Source organism: Drosophila bipectinata, chromosome 4 (assembly GCF_030179905.1).
Source record: "Drosophila bipectinata strain 14024-0381.07 chromosome 4, DbipHiC1v2, whole genome shotgun sequence".
In the NCBI taxonomy this organism is placed as follows: Eukaryota; Metazoa; Arthropoda; class Insecta; order Diptera; family Drosophilidae; genus Drosophila; species Drosophila bipectinata.
The window spans coordinates 14879509-14906399 of record NC_091740.1 but is presented as its reverse complement, the minus strand read 5'-3'; the positions used below and the strand labels follow the sequence as shown (position 1 = coordinate 14906399).

Genomic DNA, 26891 nt, shown 5'->3' with positions numbered 1-26891 from the left:
ATTTTTAATTTTCATTTAATTTAATTTCAGTTGTTACTTCTTTTATCCATCTACAAATATTTTTAAGCTTGTTAAAAAAAAAAAAAAAATTTTTTTTTTAATAATATTATTTTTTATACGTACGTCATACATACGGTCGCAAACGTACGCCACTTTAAAATTCAATATAAAATAAAATTCTTGGAAAAGTCGTGATTTTTTTTTTAAAGAATAGTTTGCACTAAAACAGTGGTGGGCAAACTCTTATTTTACATAGCACGTATAGGGTAGGAAATTCTGCCGCTGCGCTGCCGGCACACTGACAGTGTGAGCACTCTCAAATTTTTTTTAGAAGCTCTCTCATTTGCTCTCATTTTGATTCATTTGACAACCCAAACTAAAAATCAAAAATTTTCCACTTAGAAAAATGTTCTCAGAAATTGGGTTGGAAAAAGTTTTCTTCATGGAGAATATAAATAGGGAAGCGTAGTTTTTCATTTGTTTAAGAAATGTTGCTAGCAAAGCTGTTTTTAAAATAAAATACTCAATTTTAGTGCCCATTCAAACTTTTGAAGTAACGAAAAATGAAATAAAAAAAAAACGTTTTTTTCGCTCAGTGAATTCTCTACTCTCATTGTTTTTCTCTGCTACGCACACCCTCAAATTTTAAACATGTGTTAGTTTTGCCCACCACTGCACTAAAATGACTTAACACATGAAGTTTCATCCACCTGTTTTCATTTGATGCGAAGCAATTACAATAAAATTATGTTTTGGGTCGCGAACGTACGATTAGAACATAGTTAAAAATCAAAATACAAATTAAGTGGTAATTGAACATTTTTTCGCCCTCTTTAAATTTTTCTCGTCTTATTAGATTGTTATTAAGAGATTTAGTACAAAAAGAGCAAACACATCATATCTTTTCCTTGAGAAATAAATAAACATAAAAATGTCTTTAAAAGTAAAAAAAAAAAGGTAAAATTACTTTTTTTGACTTTTCGGGCTTTTTTTTTTAAAAGCTGAGATATGCTATGAATCCAATAGATTATAAAAATTTTGATATATATTTATGAAAATACAAAAAAAGAATCGAGGAATATGGACATCTATTTTTTCGGTCCTGGTTGACCATCCGCCGGAATAGCCAAAACGCATGTTTAAAATTTGAGTGTATGCGCAACAGAGAAAAAAATGAAAGCAGAGCATTCACTGAGCGAAATAAACGTAGTTTTTATACCCTGGCAGAGGGTATTATAATTTTGTTCAAAAGTGTGCAACGCATTGAAGGAGACATCTCAGACCTTATAATGGATATATATTCTTTCTCAGGATCACCTCCTGAGTTGATATAAGCATGTCCGTCTGTCGGTTTCTACGTAAACTAGTCTCTCATTTTTAAAGCTATTGACTTAAATCTTTGCACCCACCATTCGTTCCTTATATATATATATATAGTCGGCCGATCCCAGTCGCAGTATATAAGTCGGAGCGACTGGGATCGGCCGACTATATCCTATAGCTGCCAGATAACTGATTGATCGGAAATGGTATAACTTTGGTGATTTTGAATAAAGCTGAAACTTAGTAAAGATTCTATTTTTGGTCAGTTGATCCAACCTACCAAATTTCATTAGGATCGGCCGACTATATCCTATAGCTGCCATATAACTGAACGATCGAAAATGGTATTTGGTAGAAATATCAACTTTCGTATTTTTGAAGATAGAAGCTTGATACTTAGTTTGAGCTTTATTTTTTATAAATTGGTTATATTGTGATATAAGTTGAAATACCCTTGCAGTTAAAACCGGATATATATCGCAAACATCGGATATAGTTGGCCGATCCTTATGAGAATATGATAATATAACACAATTTATTATAATATAAAATCTAAAAAAAAGTCCCAAACTTCTATCTTCAAAAATACCAATGTTGGCATTTCTACCAAAAACCATTTCCGATCGTTCAGTTATATGTCAGCTATAAGATATAGTCAGCCGATCGTTAAAAAATTTGGTAGGTTGGATCAACTGACCAAAAATAGAATCTGTACCAAGTTCCTGCTGTCTATCTTCAAAAACACGAAAGTTGGGTCATTTCCGATGGTTCAGTTATATGGCAGCTATAGGATATAGTATAGGATATAGTATAGCATGTCGTAATGTTTTGCCAAAAACATCTTCAATTTAGCTTTCATGTTAAATTTGAACTCTCTAACTCTAAAAACACCAAAGTTATACCATTTCCGATCAATCAGCTATAGAATATAGTCGACCGATCCCGGTCGTTCCGACTTATATGCTGCGTGCAAAGGAGAGAAGGATGTGCAAATTTTCAAGTCGATAGCTTTAAAACTGAGAGACTAGTTCGCGTAGAAACAGACAGACGGACAGACGGACATGCTCATATCAACTCAGGAGCTGATCCTGATCAAGAATATATATACTTTATAGGGTGGGAGATGTCTCCTTCACAGCGTTGCACACTTTTGGACAAAATTATAATACCCTCTGCAAGGGTAAAAAAATCGCGCGATCAAATGAAAATTGTTTTCAGGTCTATTTCGGGCTTTTACGGGCCTATTCCGGGTTTTTACGGGCCGGGCGTTTTTGATAACTCGATAAGTTCAAAGGTATATAGCAGTGGTCGGCACCCCAATACATTGATATGATTTTAACGCATTGTGTTAGTTCCGGATAGCAGAAAAAAGGCTGGGAGAATGACGTTTCACACATTTACTCTGTGTGTGTGTGTGGCAGAGCTCGGGCAGAGCCGACCTCTGGTATATAGTATTCGAGTGAATGTATGTATGTTACATGGAAAAGGAATCAAATCCGACAAATTCATTGGTATATTATGAAGATTTCTATGGAAGAAGCGCAGATTAAGTTTAAAACTTGTTATATGATGACTTCTGCCCTCATAGCTGAGATCCTGTTGAAGCGCCTGTTCAAAAAAGTTTTTGGAAAATATTTATTGTTTTTTTTTGTTAATGATAAGTGGAGAAGAAAAAGCTTAAATTTTTCAATGTGAATACCAAATATGAATATTATCAAGCTTACTTGCTTTATTTGAGGTACTGAAAGGTCGATTGAGGTCGATTTTAAAATCTTACAATGGTCCTGATGTTAAACTATTTTTAAAAGCAAACAAATATCCCCCCCCTAATATGTTAGGAATTGGTAAGATTGTTTCAAAACTATTTTTTGTACATACCAAAATGAAACTCTACTTTGCAGCTTTGCTTAAATTTATTATCCAAGTATCGAAAAAAGACCATGTTATAAATAAGGTATAAATAGATTTATATTGTTTTTTTTTTATATTGACAACTTTAACAAGTCTAATCCAAAATATTGACAAATCAAAAACAAAAATAAATAAATAAAAAACGAAAAAACGTCTTAGTTTTTTTTGTCCGTCTTTTTTAACTTGAAAAAAATAATAAAATAAAAAATAAAAAAGTCATTTATTAAATCTTTTTAATGAGATTGTAGGAAATTGATCGTATTCAAATAGATTTTTTGAATTCATGGTTAAGTCTTTATAAGTCCAAAAGTCGCCGTCTAAACATAAAAGGCAATAATAATATACAAAATTGGGAACGAAGGGTTACGGTAGTGAATCTATAGGGTTGCATAACGTGCATGTATTATTGGTGAAATTTTTGTTCACGTTTAGATGTCATAACGAACCCTAGAGCTGGGTGTTTTTGTGTATTTTTGTAGCTGTTCTAAATGTGCAGCATATGCAATAATTTTTCAAAATCCACGCAAGTGTAATACTTTAATGTAACTTTGAAAATGTTTAATAAAAAAAAAAACAAGAAAGGAAAGCTAACTTCGGGCGGAGCCGAAGTTGATATACCCTTGCAGTTAAAACTGGATATATATCGCAAACATCGGATATAGTTGGCCGATCCTTATGATTACATCATAATAAAACCAATTAATTACAATAAAAAATCTAAAAAAAAAAGTCCCAAGCTTCTATCTTCAAAAATACGAAAGTTGATATTTCTACCAAATACCATTTCCGATCGTTCAGTTATATGGCAGCTATAGGATATAGTCGGCCGATCCTAATGAAATTTGGTAGGTTGGATCAATTGACCGAAAATGGAATCTGCTCAGCTTTCTATTTTCAAAATCACGAAAACTGGGTCATTTTCGATCGTTCAGTTATATGGCAGCTATAAGATATAGTCGGCCGATCCTTATGAAATTTGGCATGTCGTAATGTTTTGAAAAATAGCTCTCGTGTCCAATTTGAAGTCTCTAACTTTAAAAACACCAAAGTTATACCATTTCCGATCAATCAGTTATATGGCAGCTATAGGATATAGTCGGCCGATCCCGGCCGTTTCGACTTATATACTGCGTGCAAAGGAAAGAAGGGTGTGTGCAAAGTTTCAAGACGATAGCTTTAAAACTGAGAGACTAGTTTGCGTAGAAACAGACAGACGCACAGACAGACGAACATGCTCATATCAACTCAGGAGGTGATCCTGATCAAGAATATATATACTTTATAGGGTCGGCGATGTCTCCTTCACTGCGTTGCACACTTTTGACCAAAATTATAATACCCTCTGCTAGGGTATAATTAGGAGTCATGATTATGTTAGTTTTTGTTAACTCTTTTCAATGGGAACTGTTTAAGATTAATATTAAAGATTACCGATCTACATTGGGAAAAAAAATTGGGTACCTGTTCAAAATTTAATTTTTAAATGCTCAGAACACATAAACGCATAAACTTAAATGGTAACGATTTATTTCTTTTAAGATTTATTCAATTCATACCAATTTATTGGAATTTTAAAAAGTCCTCGAAATTTAGGACTCTAGATTAAAATACCCCTAAAACTAAAATTGTTATACATATGTATATTAATTACACAGTGCGACAAAAAAAGAAAAATTGGAGGAACTTTTGAAGAGACCTAGTAGGAATTGTTCATTAGGTCGAGTATAGTATAAAACCATGTTTGAAATTTTTCAAACACCCTCTAAATCTTGATTTATTTGGAAAAATCGGTTTTTCGGGACTTTTTAGCTCTTAAAAATTCCTAAACGCGTAATTTTAAACAGATTTTAAAATTTTTTTTCGTTTTTCAATAGTTAAATGTTGGAGCTTTTGAAAAAAATGGTCTTTAATTTATTTCAACAAAAAGATACAATTTTTACGCAGGAAACTGACATTTTTGAATTTTTGTCGTGTTTTTCGGACTTTGACGCCATTTTTTCGGTACAACCAACTTCATTAGGAAATTATGAAAATTGTTGAAGTTATAACGATTTTCTCAAAACAAGTCAGTCCAATCTTGCTAGCGTTCCGGATTAATAGTGTGCCGTTCCACTTCCATTATTCCTTTATTTTACACACTTTTACTTCGGAGGGCTAGTAAAATTGCACTGACTTGTTTTGGGAAAAGCGTTATAACTTCAACAATTTTCATAATTTCCTAATGAAGTTGGTCTCGTTTTATTCAGAATTAACGAGACAATATTGATATGTGTCAAAAATGATACCATTTATTGGGAGTTGTACCGAAAAAATGGCGTCAAAGTCCGAAAAACACGACAAAAATTCAAAAATGTCAGTTTTTTCTTTACAAAAAACACGGAAGAATCACGTTCGACATGGTTTGATTTGCGAATCGGTAGCCATAAGGGGTCGGAAGGACCTAGTTACCTTTACCTCAGACATTGAAAAGGTTAAGAAAGGTAGGATATATGAGGCCCACTACGATTAAACGTCAATAGCCTACAGTTCCAACAGTTAAGAAAGAGAAATTATCAGAACCCCACAAAACGACTTCATCAAGGTCTAATTGCAAGTGACTGTGAAGGTAGTGATTGGAGAAGAAAAGCTCAACTTGATATCATCAACATACAGAAATAGCTGATCCTTTCAATTACATCGAGGATAGTGAGAGGATAGCATAGAATACAGAGCAGTGCCTAAAAATGCAACTAGAAACACTGTAAAGGCAATAAACATATCGACCAATCTTAGAATATCAAATTTAAACAAGAAAGGAAAGCTAACTTCGGGCGAAGCCAATGTTGATGTTCCCTTACAGTTAAAACCGGACCAAAAACTAAAAAAAAAACACCAAGCCTCTATCTTCGAATATACCAAAGTTGGTCTTTCGACCAAAAACCATTTCCGATCGTTCAGCTATGTGGCAGCTATAGAATATAGTTGGCCGATCCTTATGAAATTTGGTAGGTCAAATTAACTGACCAAAAATATAATCTGTACCAAGTTCCAGCTTTCTATCTTCAAACGTATTAAATATTGGTATTGAAAATGATTTTTAAAAATTTTTTTATATGGAATTAAAAGAAATTTTCGATAGGTAAAAAAAGGAGGGAAATCAAAGTATGAAAGTGACAACTCTACTTATTCCCTCTATTACGGAAAGTTGACCCAAAAATAAAAAAAAAGGGGTGAAACCCAAATGAATCGGCGGTGAAATTCTGTCTTTGCCTTCTTAAGAATGAAAAGTTAAGCCTGCAAGCATGAGACTATTTTTGTTTACAAATTCCTTAAAATTTATAAAAAACAAGAAAGGAAAGCTAACTTCGGACGAAGCCGAAGTTTATATACCCTTGCAGTCAAAACCGGATATATATCGCAAACATCGGATATAGTTGGCCGATCCTTGTGGGAATATGAATATATAATCCAATTTATTACAATACAAAATCGAAAAAGTGTCCCAAACTTCTATCTTCAAAAATACCAAAGTAGGTATTTCTACCAAAAACCATTTCCGATCGTTCAGTTATATGACATAGAATACAGAGCAGTGCCTAAAAATGCAACTAGAAACACTGTAAAGGCAATAAACATATCGACCAATCTTAGAATATCAAATTTAAACAAGAAAGGAAAGCTAACTTCGGGCGAAGCCAATGTTGATGTTCCCTTACAGTTAAAACCGGACCAAAAACTAAAAAAAAAACACCAAGCCTCTATCTTCGAATATACCAAAGTTGGTCTTTCGACCAAAAACCATTTCCGATCGTTCAGCTATGTGGCAGCTATAGAATATAGTCGGCCGATCCTTATGAAATTTGTTAGGTTGGATCAACTGACCAAAACTAAAATATGTACCAAGTTCCAGCTTTCTATCTTCAAAAACACCAAAGTTATACCATTTCCGATCGATCAGTTATATGACAGCTATAGGATATAGTCGGCCGATCCGGGCCGTTCCGACTTATATACTGCGTGCAAAGGAAAGAAGGGTGTGTGCAAAGTTTCAAGACGATAGCTTTAAAACTGAGACTAGTTTGCGTAGAAACAGACAGACGGACATGCTCATATCAACTCAGGAGGTGATCCTGATCAAGAATATATAAACTTTATAGGGTCGGAGATGTCTCTTTCACTGCGTTGCACACTTTTGACCAAAATTATAATACCCTCTGCAAGGGTATACAAATATTAAAAAAAAAAAAAAAAAATACAAAGGAATTGATAATATAAAATTTATACATTTGCATTGCGTGGATTACATCCTGTCTTATTTAAAATAAAATACGCTTGCGTGAATCTTGAAAAGCCCATTATTTAAACACTTTAATATTCAGTATAAAAATAATTTATCTCAATGGAAACATACCTGCATGGTTTACACCATTGGTTTTGTTGATCTAATCCAAATCGGGCTCGACATTTTTTCATATTATTTCCTAAAATTCAAAAAAAAATATATATGTACATATAACATTTATAATATATACTTATAAAATGGTCACATAATATAGAATAGATGAATGAAACTATATGAGTTATGAATTACATAAAGTGATCCGATAGTGGAACCTATAAACAAAATATATGTATATATTTAAATACAATCTAATAAAAACGTACATACGCATGCATAGGCCATCCAATATATTTTAAATGCGAAAACGAATAAAAATGGCATGCTTACATAATTTAATAAGCAGACAATTTTCTCTCATTTTTTTCTACAACTTTTTTGATAAATTTTGAATTTTGTTACTTTTTGTTAATATTAAAAAAATAATTTTTAATCAATATGTGTTTCAAATTGGTTTCTGATTTTAGAGCTTGCTCGTTATAATATATTTTTAAAATAAACTAGTTCATACATAGTAAACATTAATAATTTATTTATATCTGGATGTTTAACATTTTTCAAATTTTATTGATTTATGATCTTATTAAAAATAGTTTATATTGTACTAAAGTTAGGAAAATATGGCTAACCTCCGTCGTTGGCATCTTTCCTTTTCCGCTTTTTGCCACGGGAGGCGTTTGTACGAGAGCTCCAATCGGGATACATTTGCATATGTAGTTGACGTTCTCGTCGCGCCAATTCGTAATATTTGGCCTGTTCCTCACGCCCCAAGGCATGCCACTGGGTGTGGGATAACCATTTGGTTTCGCAAAAAACATTATATAATAAGGCAATAATTGGAATTATTGAAAATATACCCATCCAAATTATTAAATTGTAATTATGTATACTTTGATTAATCATAAAGACACATTTCATCAATTGTTGAAATTATTAAGATTTATGAGTTTATTAAAAAACCTATAATCTTATACCGAGGGGGGCATATAAGAATTATGCGTTACGAAAAAACGTGAAAAAAATTAAGTCACCACGAAAAATTTTGGCTATTTCAATATCAGCTTTTATTTATTAAAATTATATTTTCAAGTATGTAAAAATAGGTATCTCTATTGTGTTAATTGGATTAACGCTTTAGATATGCTTTTGATTTATATTTGTTAAACTAAAGGATAAGAAAGCAAACAAAATTAAATTAAACAAATATTTCGAATCTATGTATTTATTTTCTTTGGAAATGTTATTTATTAAAAGAATTTAAAATATTTATTTATAAAATATCATATTTCACATGGTAACCTAATAAAGTTCCATATTTGTCACATTTTAACTAGACAATAAAAAATTTAAAAAATTTTAAAAAGAAGGCCATTTACTCATTTTTGAAATAAGCGTTTTTTAATCTTTACTATTATATTCAATCCAAATTCCAAATAGTTTTAAAAAATTTTTGTATTCATCTATGTACATTGTCTTATCATTATAAATATGTTTCCAGCAAGAAACTGAAAAGCTGGGACTGATCGATCGATTCGGGTGCATGCTTTCGCCAATATAATGCCATACGCCCAATTTTAAATAGTTGTGGTAGTATTTATATTTTAGATTTTAAAATAAAAATGTTTTTTTTTTTTTAAATAAAACTATAAACCAAATATACCACTTTATATGTTTAAATTTAAGAAATTTTCATTTAAAAAAATTTTTTTTTTCATTTTTAGATTATTTTATTTTTATTTAAAGTTTTGATTGTGTTTGTGAAGTGTACATGAGTTTTTCATTTGTTTTTGAATTTTTTTTTATAACATTTTCACATGACTACAACAGTAAAAAAAACAACAATCATTTCTTCCTAGAAATTTAAAAAAAAAATACCATTGGAAATTTGTGGTCTACATAATTTTTATAGATTTACGTCCGAAATTACCCAACTTTCGTGTTTTTGCAGATAAAATGTTGGAACTTCCTACCAATTCTATTTTTGGTCAACTAATCCGATCTCAAGTTCAAAGGAATCGGCCAACTAAATCTGATATTTTTTGTTAATGAATATATTACGTTCTTAACCCAAAAACCTATTTTTTGGACACCTATTAAAATTAGAAAAAAAACGATTTAAAGAAATACCAAATTTAACATTATCTAAGCAATCTTCACAGCTACAAACTTAAAGGTTTAAATCTGCCAAGATCATTCTTACAGCCTGTTTAAGATTAATCTTATTTTTATATTTCAATTATATACACAAATTACTAAGACATATTTTTAATGTATCGATACTTCTAATAAATGTTAATTACTTGTGGATGTTAGAGGTGTGCTTGACAATGTACGTGTTAGTGATTTCATGAAACAATAAAATAGTAAAATGCAATTTAAATAAAAAAAGGTTATTTTGAGAATTTTGTGCAATACCTCCCGAATCCGTTGTCGATCTGTCTTTTTTACGCTTTTTCTTTTTTGACACATAACCGTAGTTATCTCGTGCGCTCCACCCCGGATATAATTCCATATGTAATTGCCGCTCTTGACGAGCTTTTTCGTAATATTTGCTTTGCTCTTCGCGGGAAAGTTCGTGCCACTATAATTAACAATGGAATTCATTAAAATCAATTTTCGAAATTGTATTAGTTCAATTGAACTGTTCAATATTGGTACTATTTATATTTCTTTACTTTCTTAATGAGGATTCGCTTTTTTTGGTAACTTACGTGATATATAGTAAAATAAAAAAATATTTGTTTATTTGCTTACCCGCCTCCCCAAAATTTGATTTATAGCTGCCGATTCTTTAAGTGTACATTCGGCAACTACTTTGGCTCGCATTTCCTTCATGTACAACATAAACGCATTCAAGGGTTTTTTAATATGTGGTTTTTTTTTGTCATTCGAAATATCTTTAGGGTCATTCGTTTGAGCACTTGATGAGTTTTTTGTATCCAGGTTCCTGGGAAAACGTTAAAAAGGAAATATATACAAATATAATAAAGCTATGTATGAAACAATATTATATTAACCTATAAAAGCTAAAACAAAAATTTTGAACTTCGTCTGGGGCCAAAGCTCATATACCCTGGCATATTTATGAATTTAACCCATGTATCAAATAAAAATGTATCCATATGGCATTTTTATACCTTCCCAGAGGGTGTTAAAATTTTTTTTAAACAAGAAAGGAAAGCTTTGGGCGGAGCCGCAGGTGATATACCCTTGAAGTTAAAACCGGATATATATCGCAAACATCGGATATAGTTGGCCGATCCTTATGAGAATATGATAATATAACCCAATTTATTATAATACAAAATCTAAAGAAAGTCCTAAACTTCTATCTTCAATAATACCAATGATGGTATTTCTACCAAAAACCATTTCCGATCGTTCAGTTATATGGCAGCTATAGGATATAGTCGGCCGATCCTTATGAAATTTGTTAGGTTGGATCAACTGACCAAAACTAAAATATGTACCAAGTTCCAGCTTTCTATCTTCAAAAACACAAAAGTTGGGTCACTTCCGATCGTTCAGTTATATGGCAGCTAAAGGACATAGTCGGCCGATCCTTATAAAATTTGGCATGTCGTATTATTTTGCCAAAAATAGCTTTCGTGTCAAATTTGAACTCTCTAACTCTAAATACACCAAAGTTATACCATTTCCGATCAATCAGTTATATGGCAGCTATAGGATATAGTCGCCCGATCTGGGCGAAAAGCTAACTTCGGGCGGAGACGAAGTTGATATACCCTTGAAGTTAAAACCGGATATATATCGCAAACATCGGATATAGTTGGCCGATCCTTATGAGAATATGATATTATAACCCAATTTATTACAATATAAAATCGAAAAAGTGTCCCAAACTTCTATCTCCAAAAATACGAAAGTTGATAATTCTACCAAAAACCATTTCCAATCGTTTAGTTATATGGCAGCTATAAGATATAGTCAGCCGATCGTTATGAAATTTGGTAGGTCAGATTAACTGACCAAAAATACAATCTGTATTAAGTTCCAGCTTTCTATCTTCAAAAACACCAAAGTTATACCATTTCCGATCGATCAGTTATATGACAGCTATAGGATATAGTCGGCCGATCCGGGCCGTTCCGACTTATATACTGCGTGCAAAGGAAAGAAGGGTGTGTGCCAAGTTTCAAGACGATAGCTTTAAAACTGAGAGACTAGTTTGCGCAGAAACGGACAGACAGACAGACGGACATGCTCATATCAACTCAGGAGGTGATCCTGATCAAGAATATATATACTTTATAGGGTCGGAGACGTCTCCTTCACTGCGTTGCACACTTTTGGACAAATTTATAATACCCTCTGCAAGGGTATAATATAAGGATTTTGGCGTCTTCTATAATTTTTTCAATCAATCCTGAAAAACAAAAAAGTTTTAATGCAATCATTAATGTTATATGGCAGCGTTATAGTACAATATTCAAACGCAATATGTATTTTAATGCGGCGGAATCAAAATTCCCAGAAAAAGCAAAAACAAAATTATACACCTAATACTTTAAACGTTTACGGACAGACTCAGACGAAATGACTCTCCTACATGTTGTCAAAATCGTTTAGAGTTCAATATATAAAAAACAACAAAGAATTATAAAATTACATGTTTTTTAGCTTGGTTCCGATAGTTAGATCATATGGGGCATCTAGTATGGGCAAACTTTCACATTCAGAACGTCCAACGTTTTTATCGCTTTTAGCACATGCAGCTTTTGTTAAGACGTTTAATTTAAAAATATTGTTAATAACCCGTTCTTGAACAGCAGTTACAGAATCCATTGTTGAAATCGGCTTTTTTGAGATATGTAGTGCGGTTTCGTCCAAATTTAGAATAGGCGTTATTTTTAAATTGTGAAAATATTTTTCATCCCCCATATTCGGTAAAATATTTGATTTAGAGGATTCTAAAGTTGGAATTTCAATGCGACGTGCAAATTTTGATTTCCTTCGATTTTGATTTATTCCGCGATTTCCGGAAAACGTATCTATCAAGCTGTCTTTATTATTGCTCGTAGATGTAGCAGATGTTACTGAAACTTGATCAATAAATTCAGAGTCCCTAATAAACGAAACATCAGAAAATTGTTTATTATTAATATTTAAAGAAACGGGAGACTGAACAATACTGTCTTCAACAGTGGCAGAAACATCGAACATTACGGTGGAGTACTTTGATGGTAAATTAGCATTCATATTTAGAAGTGCTGTAGAGGATGATAGAGAAGCAAACTCTAAAATAATTTCTGCTGCAGTGCTACATTGTTCAATTTCGTGTTGAGTTTCCGAACTTTTATTTTTTGGGTGCCAAATGCAAGATGGTGAAGAAGACTTTTTAAATTCACTTTTATCATTATCGTTTTGATTCCCAGACAGGTCACTGCCTGAGTAATATTGTTGATTATATACGGTGGAAGCAAATTGAAGTATAATATTTTCTATTTCAGTTAATGTTTTGGGCTTTCCTAAATTTGATACTAATTTTTGGTCAATTTTATAGTCATTTTTTTTCCAATCAACACAGTCAGACTTTATATCACTGTTTTTTGACGGTATCAAACATTCTTCAGACAATGCTATTGCAGCAAGAGCCATAATGGAATAAACTGTAGTTTTATAAGAACTTTTATCGGAGTTAAGTTCCAATCGTTGCATACTTCGAGTGTAAAAAAGCTCAGCTGTGCTCCATTGATTACAAAGTTGTTTTACTTTATCCAACATGCCCTCAATTGTTTTTAAGTTATCATTTAATTGTCTACGAACGTTTTTTTTAAGGGCTGTATCTACTTCATAATTTCGATCGATATGACCTTGACGAAATGCAGATGAAAGCAAGGATAGTTGCTCCAGTTTATTTCTGACATCAATTAGTATGTTTTTGTGTTCTCGGAAAAAGCTAAAATTTTCTTGTCGATCGCAAACGTTTGTGTATTTATTACAATTATTTAATTGATGAACCAATTTATCCTTATCGATTTCTTTTACTTTTGATTGTCTCAGATTGCTTAACATTTTGTGAAAGTTTGAAAATTCTGAAGGGGATTCATCCCATCGCAAACAACTATCAATTTTGTTAAGAGTTTCATTATTATTATTATTATTATTATTATCTTGCGAAGATGGAGTTGGTGGAAGATCCTCTTGACAAATATCAGATTTTTTTTTTGAAAAGTTAACCATATCGACCACTTTATCGTATGTTTTTCCAGATTCAGAATGGAACTCCGATAAGTGAGGCTGAAAAAGGTGAGCATAAAGAAGTTGTGTAGCCAGAAGCTGATGTTGCGAGCACCTTTGTTGGCTCATTATACTATGACTGTTTATGGAAGTATATAATTTTCACCTTGACTGCGGAATCCTATCTCCCGATTTAGTACCTTAAGCTCTCTTTAATTTGGTTGCAAATTTTTGAAATAAGATTATTTAATGTTGACTGATTTCGTGATTGCTTCCTTGGAAATGAGAACATAACCATCCATGGAGGCTATTGTTGGCGGGCACCAAGCAGACTATTTTTAGCCCGAAGTTGGTACTGAAAAGTTAGTATAAAAACAGTTTCAGTATAATTTTCAATATTTTGTGTTGCTTGTAATAAGATTTTTTATACATTTATGTTGTATTTTTATGTACATTTTAAGGAGTATTTTATGTTTTTATTTTTAGCTTGCTCTTCAAGCTAATTTTTTCCAATTTTTCATTTTTCCATAAAATGTTATTCGACAATAAATTCAGTTTGATCCTCAGAATATATCTATGGATCAGTTAATTATATACATTATTAAAATAAATTAATATAAAGATAATTTTTTCCTAGATTGTTATTAATTGTTAAGTTACGTTTATAAAATGGTTTGTATTGTTTAATGTTTTTATATGCATTTGTATTAATTAGTCTAATTTGAACGGATTAATATTTTTATAATAAAAGAAATTTAAACTGACAATTGTAACTACTAAGTGAATACTGTTTTACGAGTGTTTTTTTTTAATGAAACTTTTAAAGTTTTAGTGAGATATAATTACAAACAGTTTTGTTATTTATTTTATTTTTTATTTATTTTAGGTAAGTCTTTTTTTAAACTCTGGAAATTTATATTTATTGAGAGTTGCCTTTCTGGCTACGTTCGGGCTAAAGCTTATACTTATTCTTCAATAATTGCAACACTAATACAACACTATTTTTGCAACATTGTGTATTATTTTTTGTATGGTTTTTTTTACTTGCGTTAACAAAAATGGTAATGAGTACGTTACAATAATATCATTTCAATATTTTTTCCTATTTCAGATACTGAATTTTATCCATAATTTGTAATATTTTTTTGTCAGAACTTGTATGTGTTTTCACAAAATTATATATACTGCCTCAACAATATGTCACAATACTCTCTTTCGGTCTTTAAAGACAAGATTCAATGAAAATTTTCAACCACAGAGAGAGGCAAAGAGAGCATGCGAATTCAAGCCTGAAACGTCAGGAAACGAAAGATACCAAGTGCGCAGAAGTATGTTTTATAAGCTCTCTCAAATTACATACCTAAACTAATGCTGTACCATTAACCAAACGTAAAACCTATTATTTTATCTCAAAAACCTATTATTATCTATCCTTCGTCTGTAAACTTTATGTAAATGCAATTTAGACTTAAAAAAAGTTTTAAAAATTATAGCGTATAATTTTTATAGTGATATTTCGTTTTTAATGTTTTTTTAAGGGTATTAAATGATTGATTAGGAACAAAACTTTATTAATGAAAAAATATATGCTTGTTACTTGATAAACTTCTTAAGAAACTGACATGTTCTAAAAAATGTTATACGTATTTTACTTTTAACAAAGGTAGCATATTTTAAGTTACGGTTATAAATAAAGGGAAATTCTATTTATAAATTTTTGACTAGTGCAAAATGTGACCTTAGGACCATGTTAAGTTGGCTGCGCCATCTTGAGGCAAATTTAAGTCCATTCGATCCATGTTTTGCGCCCTCTTGTGTTTATGAATGGAGGTACAAATTTACAGTCTTGTAAGGTTGAAGATATCAAATTCCGTTGGCGGTGGTGAAGAATATAAAAAACTGTAATTTATTTTTCCCAATTACTTTTAAACTATTTTAGGTCGAATTCGTAAAAGGTTATACGACGAAGACAATTTCTGACCCACTTGCTTTGGGAGAAAAAAATGTTTCTGAACTTATAAAGTAGAAGTATTTTTGACAAGAATTAACAGACTTTTACGAATGTGTGGATTCGAAGACCATAAAAATATAAGAGTATAAAAAAGTATAAATTACACAGGCAACATGGCTGTTTTCGAATAACGACCTTCATTCTGGGAATAGAACAGGGATGATTCTGCAAATCGCAATTTGTACAAATATATAAAAAAAAATTTTAAATAAAATTATAATTGTATAAATATATTTATAAATTTTTATAAATATACGAATGTACAATATGATGTGTGTTATATAAAATTTTTATCCTCAAATTCTTGAAATTAAAAAAAATCGAATGAGGAAAGCTAATTTCGGGCGGAGGCGAAGTTAATATACCCTTGCAGTTAAAACCCTATATACCCTTGCGGATATATATCGCAAACATCGGATAAAGTTGGCCTATCCTTATAAGAATAGCCTAATAAAACCAATTAATTACAATAAAATATCTAAAAGAAAGTCCCAAGCTTCTTTGTTCAAAAATACAAAAGTTGATATTTCTACCAAATACCATTTCCGATCGTTCAGTTATATGGCAGCTATATGATACAGTCGGCCGATCCTTATGAAATTTGGCATGTCGTATTATTTTGCCAAAAATGGCTCTCATGTGAAATTTGAACTCCTGATCAAGATCAGGATCACCTCCTGAGTTGATATGAGCATGTCCGTCATGTGAAATTTGAACTCCTGATCAAGATCAGGATCACCTCCTGAGTTGATATGAGCATGTCCGTCTGTCCGTCTGTCTGTCTGTTTCTACGCGAACTAGTCTCTTAGTTTTAAAGCTATCGCCTTGAAACTTTGCACACACCCTTCTTTTCTTTGCACGCAGTATATAAGTCCGAACGGCCCGGATCGGCCGTCCTATAGCTGCCATATAACTGATTGATCGGAAATGGTATAACTTTGGTGTTTTTTAAGTAAGAGAGTTCAAATTTCACATGAGAGCCATTTTTGGCAAAATAATACGACATGCCAAATTCCGTAAGGGTCGGCCAACTATATCCTATAGCTGCCATATAACTGAACGATCGGAAACTTTCGTGTTTTTGAAGATAGAAAGCTGAAACTTGGCACAGATTATATTTTTGGTCAGTTGATCCAACCTACCAAATTTCGTAACGATCGGCCGACTATATCTTAAAGCTGCCATATAATTGAACGATCGGAAATGGTTTTTGGTAGAAATACAAACTTTGGTATGTTTGAAGATAGAAGTATGGGACTTTTTTGGGACTTTGTATTGTTATAAATAGGATTATATATTTATATTCCAATAAAGATCGGCCAACTAAATCCGATGTTTGCGACCGGAAATAGGTTTTAACTGCAAGGGTATATAAACTTCGGCTCCGCCCGAAGTTAGCTTTCCTTTCTTGTTTTGGTATCCGGTGGAATATGGTTCCAAATGGGAGGTCATTGACGCATACGAATCTCAAGGGGCCGTAAGGTTAAGACAACAAGGCAGGTGTTTTTTTTTGTTCTTTTTTTTTTTAAGAAAGGATTGAAAATTCCAAAAACTTTTTGAATTTTCTGTGTTTTGACTAACAAATATTGCACCAAATCAACATATTTTTGCACCAAAACACAGGCTATGGGTTGATCATTAAAATATCAGTTTTTCTTTTTCTTTAACAAAGAGTTCCAAGATGGTTTAATTGGTGCGGTTTAATTTAAGAGTGGGTTTAATTGTGTTATTGTAATTTATATGACAATACACTATTAATAAGGGAAAAATATTTATTCTCGTTGCAAAGAAACCAAGGGAGAAAGGGAAAAGATCGCTTCGTTACGTAGAAAGCTGGACAAAAAATTCAAATTCAATTGTTATGCCAAATTAAATTCAATGGCATAAAATATGAATTGAAGCCCAACCCAGAAAGGAAAGCTAACTTCGGGCGGAGCCGAAGTTGATATACCCTTGCAGTTAAAATCGGATGTATTTCGAATACATCAGATATAGTTGTCCGATCCTTATGAGAATATCATAATATAACCAATTTGTAAAAAATAAAGCTCAAACAAAGTATTAAGCTTCTGTCTTCAAAAATACAAAAGTTGGTATTTTTTTCAAAAAACCATTTCCGTTCGTTCAGTTATATGGCAGCTATAGGATATAGTCGGCCGATCCTTATGAAATTTGTCATATCGTATTATTCTACTAAAAACAGCTTTCGTGTAAAATTTGAACTCTCTTACTCTAAATACACCAAAGATATACCATTTCCGATCAATCAGTTATATGGCAGCTATAGGATATAGTCGCCCGATTACGGCCGTTTCGACTTATATACTGCGTGCAAAGAAAGGAAGGGTGTGTGCAAAGTTTCAAGTCGATAGCTTTAAAACTGAGACTAGTTCAGACGGACATGCCCATATCAACTCAGGAGGAGATGCCTCCTTCACTGCGTTGCACACTTTTGGACAAAATTATAATACCCTCTGCAAGGGTATAACAAAAAAGGAGAAAATCGAATGTGGTTTTTATGTTTTTTCAATCTGCACATTTCATTTATTTTTGAGTGAAAAAAATTTTAACGCTGAAATTATTATTATTTTATAATTTATTTATTATTTTTTTTATTTTTATACTGTCGGGTCTATACAGTTTATAGTTTATTTATTACGCTAAAGTATGGACATATAGCCTTAGTTGGTCGCAAGCCGACTCTTTATCGGCCACTCGACTTCAACGGGCCTATTTTAAGAGAGTTTTAGCTTCGCAATGTCTATGTCGTGCCGCACTCACTGTTCATATTATTATTCACTGCTTAACACCTTAAACTGGACGATCACAATTGTTGATCCCAGTTTCATCTGCCTGCAGAAATAAATAAATTATAACGTACAATTCTTAAATTCTACCTTTTTATTTTGGAGCGGATATACGTCATTGAAAACCATCCATGACCAAACATATACCCTTGCAGAGGGTATTCTAATTTTGGTCAAAAGTGTGCAACGCACTGAAGGATACTTCTCCGACCCTATAAAGTATATATATTCTTGATCAGGATCACCTCCTGAGTTGATATAAGCATGTCCGTCTGTCTGTCTATTTCTACGCAAACTTGTCTCTTAGTTTTGAAGCAACTTTGCACACACCCTTATTTTTTTTGCACGCAGTATATAAGTCGGAACGGCCGGGATCGGCCGACTGTATCCTATAGCTGCCATATACTTGATTCATCGGATATGCTATAACTTCGGTGTTTTAGAGTGAGGGAGTTCGGATTTTTACGAATGCTATTTTTGCCAAAATAATACAACCCACCATAAAGAAAATCGGGAAATTTCATAAGAATTGGCCGACTTTATCCCATAGCTGCCATGTAGCTGAAAAATCGAAAATGATCCAATTTCGTGTTTTTGAGAACAGATTTTATTTTGGCTTAGTTAATTCCAACTACCGAATTTCATAACGATCGCCCGACTATATCTTATAGCCGCCATATAACTGAACGATCGGAAATGGTTATTGGTAAAAATCTTCTTCTTGAAGATGGAAGTTTGGGAATTTTTTTATATTTTGTATTGTAATGAACTGGTTATATTATGATATTCTTATAAGGTTATTCGGTTTTAACTGCAATAATATGTACAAAGTTTTAACCTTCTATCTTCAAAAAAAAAACGAAAGTTGGGTGATTTCCAATCAATCAGTTATATGGCAGAGGACATAGTCGGCCTATTCCGGGCGTTTCGGCTTATACAATGCGTGCAAAAGAAAGAAAAATTTTAAAGTTTCAAGTCGATAGCTTTACAACTGAGAGTCTTGTTTGCGACACAACAAACGGAAGAACAGACATGCCTCATATCAAATCAGGAGGTGATCCTAATCAAGAATGTATATACTTGATATATATACTTTGCACACGTTTGGCTAAAATCATAATACCCTCTGCAAGGGAATAATTATATTCAGATCCTGTTTTGGGGGATTTTCGAATTTTGAAGCATAGGGGAAACGGATTTCGAATTCATATTGTTTTAGGGGTTGATTTACGTGCGCACGCGCCAGTTAAACGAGAGGGCCAATGAGAGAGTATATATATTTTGAAATCTGTCTATTTGTTCATAACAGCAGTGGTGTATGTAATTGTGTACTTTGAAGAAAGCCATTGGTAAATTAAAGATGGCGGCTGAAAATATCCTCATCCATAATAGAACACATACAAGCTTGATAAAATGTTCAATCAAAATGTTGAATTCAAATTTGAATTAAAAAAATTTTTAAACAAACGCGTATAAGAATTTAATAACAATAAATCGACTATACGAATGGTAGAACAAATTAATTTTCTTATTTTAGGCCTTTATGTATCGACATAATATCAAAAAATATTTTTTTTTCAATATATTTGTACTTTTATGTTGTTGGCCATTATGCATGTCCTTCTTACCCTTCCGCCCCACCTCCCTAACCAATCCCTAACCTACCGTTAAACCCTTTGTTTCGTAGGGATAGATTGGATAGTACGAAACATAAATACCCAAGAAATAAAAACCAAATGAAAAGAATGTTGGTACTTAATAATTGGAAATTGAATAGTAAGGATTACGGAATTTTTTACGTTTAAATCCGTTTAATAGAAACAGTATGTTTTGTGCTTGAAATCGAGTCAAGCGATTTAAAAAAAAATATATTTCAAGAAAACCCTTTTTAAAGTTTTGAGTTACAATGGAACTAGAAGAAGAGCGTAGCTTCTTTTTACTTTACCTCCAAAAGTATAGCTCGGTATGCGCTATAACTTGTAGGTTTAAAAAAAACAATTGTAGAATTAACAAAAACTTGTTTTCCCTAAAACACGTTAATATAAGAAAAGTAATATAGGATCTTGTCGGCCGATTTTTACAGTAGTCGATTATAACATAAATTGTATGACAAAGGAATTTCTATTCCTTCCAAAATCTCCAAAATCGGAAGACGACAGCTTTTAAAACCAAAATACTACTTTTCGTAAAATAGACGGATGGTAATTCTCGGCGATATAAGTTGATATAAGTCGGCGATATTCCCTGATCTTTTTTTTATTTCGTTGCACACTTTTAAAACAATTTTGTCAATCATTGGAAGGCATTTAGGTATACTTATTCATTATTTAAATGTTACCAAGCGATTCGAAAACAAATATTTGAAACAAGTGAATTTTTTTTATTTATTTGTCATGCCCACGGTTTTTATATCGTCATGCCCACTGTTACTTTGTTCAATTACTTAAACACTTAGTTCTCCCTGAATAAATTTTATTAAGAATACTAATACAGATATCTAATTTTAAACATATAATATTATTCACACTGCTTTGAAAAATTTTGTAGTCTCTATAACATGTCCGACAAAGTCAGGACTTAAAAATAAAAAAATATTTGTTGCCACAAAAAAAAAAAAAAAAAAAAAAAAAAAAAAAAAAAAAAAAAGTTATTGACTTACCTTGAAAATCTACTGTTCGTTGTATCTTGAGCTACACTGTCTTGTTTGGAACTTGCTCCCATTATAGATGGATGTGTATTTAATACATGGTGAGATGTAGCATGTACTGAAGGCAAAAGGCTTGGTGAAAATCGGAAAGGAAAATCGCTAAAATATATAAGAAATATATTATTGTATAAGTGTAGTTTAATATTGCGCTTCATGTTTTTATTAAAACATTTAATGATTTTGTTTGAAAAACTATGGAAAAACTTCAACAAAAATTTTGGATCAGACGTATATTGCAAACAACGGATTTAGTTGGCCCATCCTTTCTTTTAAGTAATTTGGGAGGGGAATTTAACCTTTAAACCAGGGATCGGCACCCCAATACATTGATATGATTTTACCGCATTAGTGTTAGTAACGAATAGCAGAAAGTAGGCTGTGTGCATGACGTTTCACACATGTATACTGTGTGTGTGTGGCAGAGCTCGGGCAGAGAAATTTCCTATGCCCCCGAGATAGGGCCGTGCCGACCTCTGCTTTAAACTAATTTCTAACTATACAAATTTTGAAAAAGCCCCAAGTTGCTATCTTCTAAAAAGCCAATGTTATGGGTGTTATGAATGTTAAGCCAATGTTATGAATAGGTAGAATTATGGTAGATCGGATCAGTAAGCAAAGTAGTCGATTTTCCCGACCCGACCATATCTCTTTCACCTAAAATTTAACTAACTAATTTTTATTTTTAAACACTTTAACGGTATGGATTCTCAGCAAAAAAATGTTGTAGCATACTTTTGCGCTTGGGCAAAACAACAAAAACTAACGTACTGGCATGCTACCAATTCAGTAGGGAAGTAGACTAAAAAGTCTACGAATCCTCTAAATATTATCCGATTTGGCTGATTTTTAGCAATTGGAGGTGTAGATTAGCAATTGGAACAGTTTGCCGTCAAAACATTTTCCAAAAACATTAACGAACTGGCGCTAACATTATATTCCTGTTTTGGAGGCGGACTCTATCTCTTGTAGTCTTCGAGATCGCACTTTTTTCAGATTTTTTTCATATATACATATATAAACTTTAGAAATAGTTTGTCATCAAAAGTTTTTCAAGAAACCGTTCTTTTCTGGCGATACAGACATTCGCGATTTTTGGGGGCTGGAGGGGGCGTGCCAAAATTTTAAAACGAACAAGAACTGCCTGGGTATTTTAGGAGTCTCCATGCCATATAGTCTCTAAATATAAAATCCATATCTCTTGTAGTCTCTAAGATCCTCGCGTTCATACCGACAGACGGGCATGGCTATATCAACTCGGCTGTTGATTCTGATCAAGAATGTATATACTAGAGGTGGGCACGGGCCGGGCTTTTTTTCGTGGCCCGCGGGCTTACAACCGCCATTTATCGTATTTTTATTGCTTATCGATGTTACTATCGATTTGCTTAAACAATATTTTACTTGTTTGCACACTACTATTTAAAATTTGGCGTCCTATTGTAAAATCCATAAACTTTGAAAAATAAAATAAAAATAAAAACATGAATTAGGATTAATAAATATGAACTTATATATATATGTATACATAAATAACATGTCTTTTAAATTTTGAAATATGTTTAAAAAGGTTTCGTGCCGGGTCGGGGTGGGCCCGGGCCTTGATGAAAAAGTTTCGTGTTCGGCCGGGCCGGGCCTCTCAAAAAAGATTTTGTTTTCGTGCGGGCACGGGCCCCAAAATACAGAACCGCGCCCACCTCTAGTATATACTTTATGGGGTCGGGAATAATTCCTTCTCTAAGTTACATATATTCACACGACTACAATATAAAAACAGGTTTAAAAACTCGGGAGGTGATCCTTATCAAGAATATAGTATATGTTTAACACTTTGAACCAAAATTATCGACCCTTAGAAATTTTATTAAAACTGAGGAACTAGTCGCGGAGAAACCTACAGATAGTAGACTACAGATACTACAAGTATAAAAACATACATTCAGTTAATAATTGCAACCTGTATAAGAATCAAGAAAAACTAAAAATAATGAAAATTGGATTTTTAGAAGAGACCGTCTTAAAATTTTGGAACAACATTCTAAAGATGTTTAAGTGTTTAATACAAAAATTGACAAAATTTGACTTTTTAAAAACGCAAAAACATTAATTTTTTTTAATATGCCCTTAAGGGTATTTTTTTTTTTACAATTTTTTTTTTTTGTACAATTTTTTTTTTTTTATTGTTATAAATGCTTTAAGGGGTTATATACAGTTGTGATATATGAAAAAATCGATTTTTTTTTATTGCATATTCTTTAAGTATATTCTATTGGGAATACTCTCACGAAAATTCATAATTATCGGAGCATTAGAACCGAAGCTGTAGCTATTTATATCGCACTATCTGCATATAAAACTTGAACAAACTTGAAACTTTAAACGCGATTATCTCAGAATCTTTTTTTGGGGAAATTACCTTTGCGGTGGACACGATTACTACTAAAACTAAAACGAAAAACTACTAATCGGATCAACACCAAATTTTGATCACTTATTTATTATGATATTAGCTAGTCCGTGAACGAGGGATTTTCAATTTTTTTGAAAACTACTTTTTTAAGGGGAGGGTAAGGTATTAAATTTTTTTTTTGTCATTTTTTTTTTATTTTTTAAATTGAATGCATAATATTTGAAGAATATTGTGTCAAAATTTCAAGTCAATTAAAGCAAAATTGACGAGGTTATTAGTTATTGACGAAGTTGCTTGCAAACGTTTTACACTGGATTTTTTTGTGTTTAAAACTTTAAAGCGTTTTTCCCACAACTCACTTTTTCAAAGTCGGTGCCCCTCATAACTTCAAAACTACTGCACCGATCCTTTTGAAATTTAAAACACTATTTCTGTACATATTTTACGAGGTAACGCTGTCGAGTTTTTTTTTTTTTGTTCATAATTTTGATTTTGCAATGACAAATTAACCGATTTTTTCCCAAAAAATTGAGTTTTTCACTTCAAAGTCTTCGAAAAAATTAAAAAATTGCTATTTTCAAAAAACCTTTACAGCGTTACCTGGGGCGAACTATTATCTAACGAATGAATTTTCATTTTTTGATTACAAATGATCCAGCACCGAGTTATGAGGGGCACCGCAATTCAACTTTTTTTGGCGACACGTCCGGACAATTGCTACCATTGCCATATTTTTAAATATTTTTTTGTAAAAATTTTATTAAACATTCTTCTAATGTCATACATTAATATACCGTTGGTTGAATAAATAAATTTTAACTGTGTCGTCAGGAAAAAAATCACAAAAACATGGCTTTTTTCGCATGATTTGACCTTACCCTCCCCTTAAAGCACAAAAAACGAAAATCTTATAACTTGAAAAAGTACATTTTTTGTTAAAAACGTCGCCATTTTTTTTTTAATCAAAATTTTAACAAATCCTCGTTCACGGACTAGACAATACAATATACTAACTAAACTTTTTTGAATTTTGGATTTCGGATGAACCGTTTTCGAGAAATCATGTCCACCGCAAGACACCATCAAAAAAAGACGATCCGGGAATTCGGCTATAACATTTTTGTTATGTAATATTTTTTTATGAAAAAATTTAATGAAGTACCCAGAAACATGTACTAAACAACGTCGTTAAAACATTTTTCATGAATATTTTCTATGGTGTCAAAAAAAAATCGATAAAAATCCATATATTTGCGCGGTACAACTGTATAAAACCCCTTAAATGACAAAAATATTGGCGTCGAATTCCAGATAAGATAGTTTGTCTATTCATTTTTGCCAAATGCTTTAAAATGGCTCTGCTGCTTTTTCTGGGAATTTCCAAAACAAGGCAGCGACATTTTTGAGAAATCTTTTGGTGATAGAAGTAATTAATGAATGTTTTAAATAAGAAAGATTACCTTGAAAGCGTTGAATTTATTGGCAATGAAGAAGGATATGGAGTTCTAAAACTCGATGCAGAGTATACAGACGGTGTATGCCTGTAAATAAACATAGGTATGGACAAAGAAGCATTTTTTGTATTAAATTGTCTTTGCCCTTAAGTCTTCAAACTATCAAAAATCATACCACGAAGCCACTTGAGATATGTCAGAACTCAGCATTGGGTATGGATATTGACCTGCGGCAAACGGATATATGGTGGGACGAGTTAGGCCTGAAAATACAATTTAAAAAATAAATGGTAAATAATTAAAATATTTATTGCGTTTTTTTTTTTTTGTAAAGAATAGGAACTTTAGAAACCATTATGATTGCCTTATTGGTTTGTAACGAAGTGGAATTAATACCTCCCATTATTTTTCAAAACACAAAAAAAAATTCCCATAATTCTGTAAAACTTACATCTAAAACTTTATAGTCAAAAGTTCTTGCGTCTGTCTCCTTCTACGCGAACTAGTCTCCGCGAAAATATCGAATTCAAAATATTAATAATTCCTTCTTTTCTTTGCCCGCAGTATATAGGTCGGAACAGTTGGGATTGGCATATAATCGATAGCTGCCATATAACTGACTGATCGGAAAAGATCGGTATCGGTCGGTATAACTTTGGTGTTTTTAGAGTTCAGATTTTGCATGAATGCTATTTTTGGCAAAATAATACGACATACCAAATTTCAAAGATATCGACCGATTATATTCGATTATATTTTCTTTAAAGTTAACGGTACAGTTTTTTTAATTATGCAATTTTGTATTTTTATCTCTTACTATATCCTATAGCTGCCATATAACTGATTGATCGGAAATGGTATAACTTTGGTGTTTTTTAAGTAAGAGAGATTACTTAAAAACTAATTTCACATGAGAGCCATTTTTGACAAAATAATACGACATGCCAAATTTCATAAGGATCTGTCGACTATATCCTATAGCTGCCATATAACTGAACGATCGGAAATGACCCAACCTTCGTGTTTTTGAAGATAGAAAACTTAGTAGAGATTATATTTTTGGTCATTTTTGAACGATCGGAAATGGTTTTTGGTAGAAATGTCAACTTTGGTATTTTTTAAGAAAAAAGTTTAGTACTTTTTTTTGATTTTGTATTTTAATAAATTGGGTTATATTATTATATTCTCATAAGGATCAGCCAACTATATCCGATTTTTGCGATATATATCCGGTTTTAACTGCAAGGGTATATAAACTTCGGCTCCGCCCGAAGTTAGCTTTCCTTCCTTGTTTATTATAATATTAGCTAGTCCGTGAACGAAGGATTTTCAATTTTTTTGAAAACTCCCTTTTTAGAGCATAAAAATCGAAAATCTTATACATTGAAACAGTACATTTTTTGTTAAAACCGTCGCCATTTTTTTTTAAATCAAACTTTTTACAAATCCGTTGTTCACGGACTAGGCAATACAATATACTAACGAAAGTTTTTTGAATTTTTGATTTCGGATGAACCGTTCTCGGGATAAAGGCGATCTTGGAATTCGGCTATAATATTTTTATTATTTAATATTTTTTTTATTAAAAAATTTAAGTAAGTACCCAGAAGCATGTACTAAACAACCTCGGTAAAACATTTTTAATAAATATTTTCTATGGTGTCAAAAAATTTCATTTTTTTGCACGGTACA

At 32.1% G+C, this 26891-nt stretch overlaps 1 protein-coding gene across 10 annotated transcripts in view; it reads right to left on the bottom strand.

Moving 5' to 3' along the window:
* The window catches only part of pan (transcription factor pangolin), a 63539-nt gene that overhangs the window by 16573 nt on the left and 20075 nt on the right, over nt 1-26891 (bottom strand). For 4 of the 10 annotated variants that reach the window (XM_070282481.1, XM_043213391.2, XM_070282480.1 and 1 more), the window contains 6 exons: nt 25375-25462; nt 25206-25286; nt 21291-21437; nt 10367-10559; nt 10028-10193; nt 7625-7694 (listed from right to left, as the gene is read on the bottom strand). In XM_070282481.1, the coding sequence (XP_070138582.1) occupies nt 7625-7694; nt 10028-10193; nt 10367-10559; nt 21291-21437; nt 25206-25286; nt 25375-25462 (745 nt within the window). Of the gene's footprint in view, nt 1-7624; nt 7695-8241; nt 8393-10027; nt 10194-10366; nt 10560-12242; nt 12687-13746; nt 13874-13979; nt 14169-21290; nt 21438-25205; nt 25287-25374; nt 25463-26891 lie in introns of those variants that run through there. The other 6 variants (XM_043213397.2, XM_043213392.2, XR_011443575.1 and 3 more) reach the window with 6 other exon arrangements.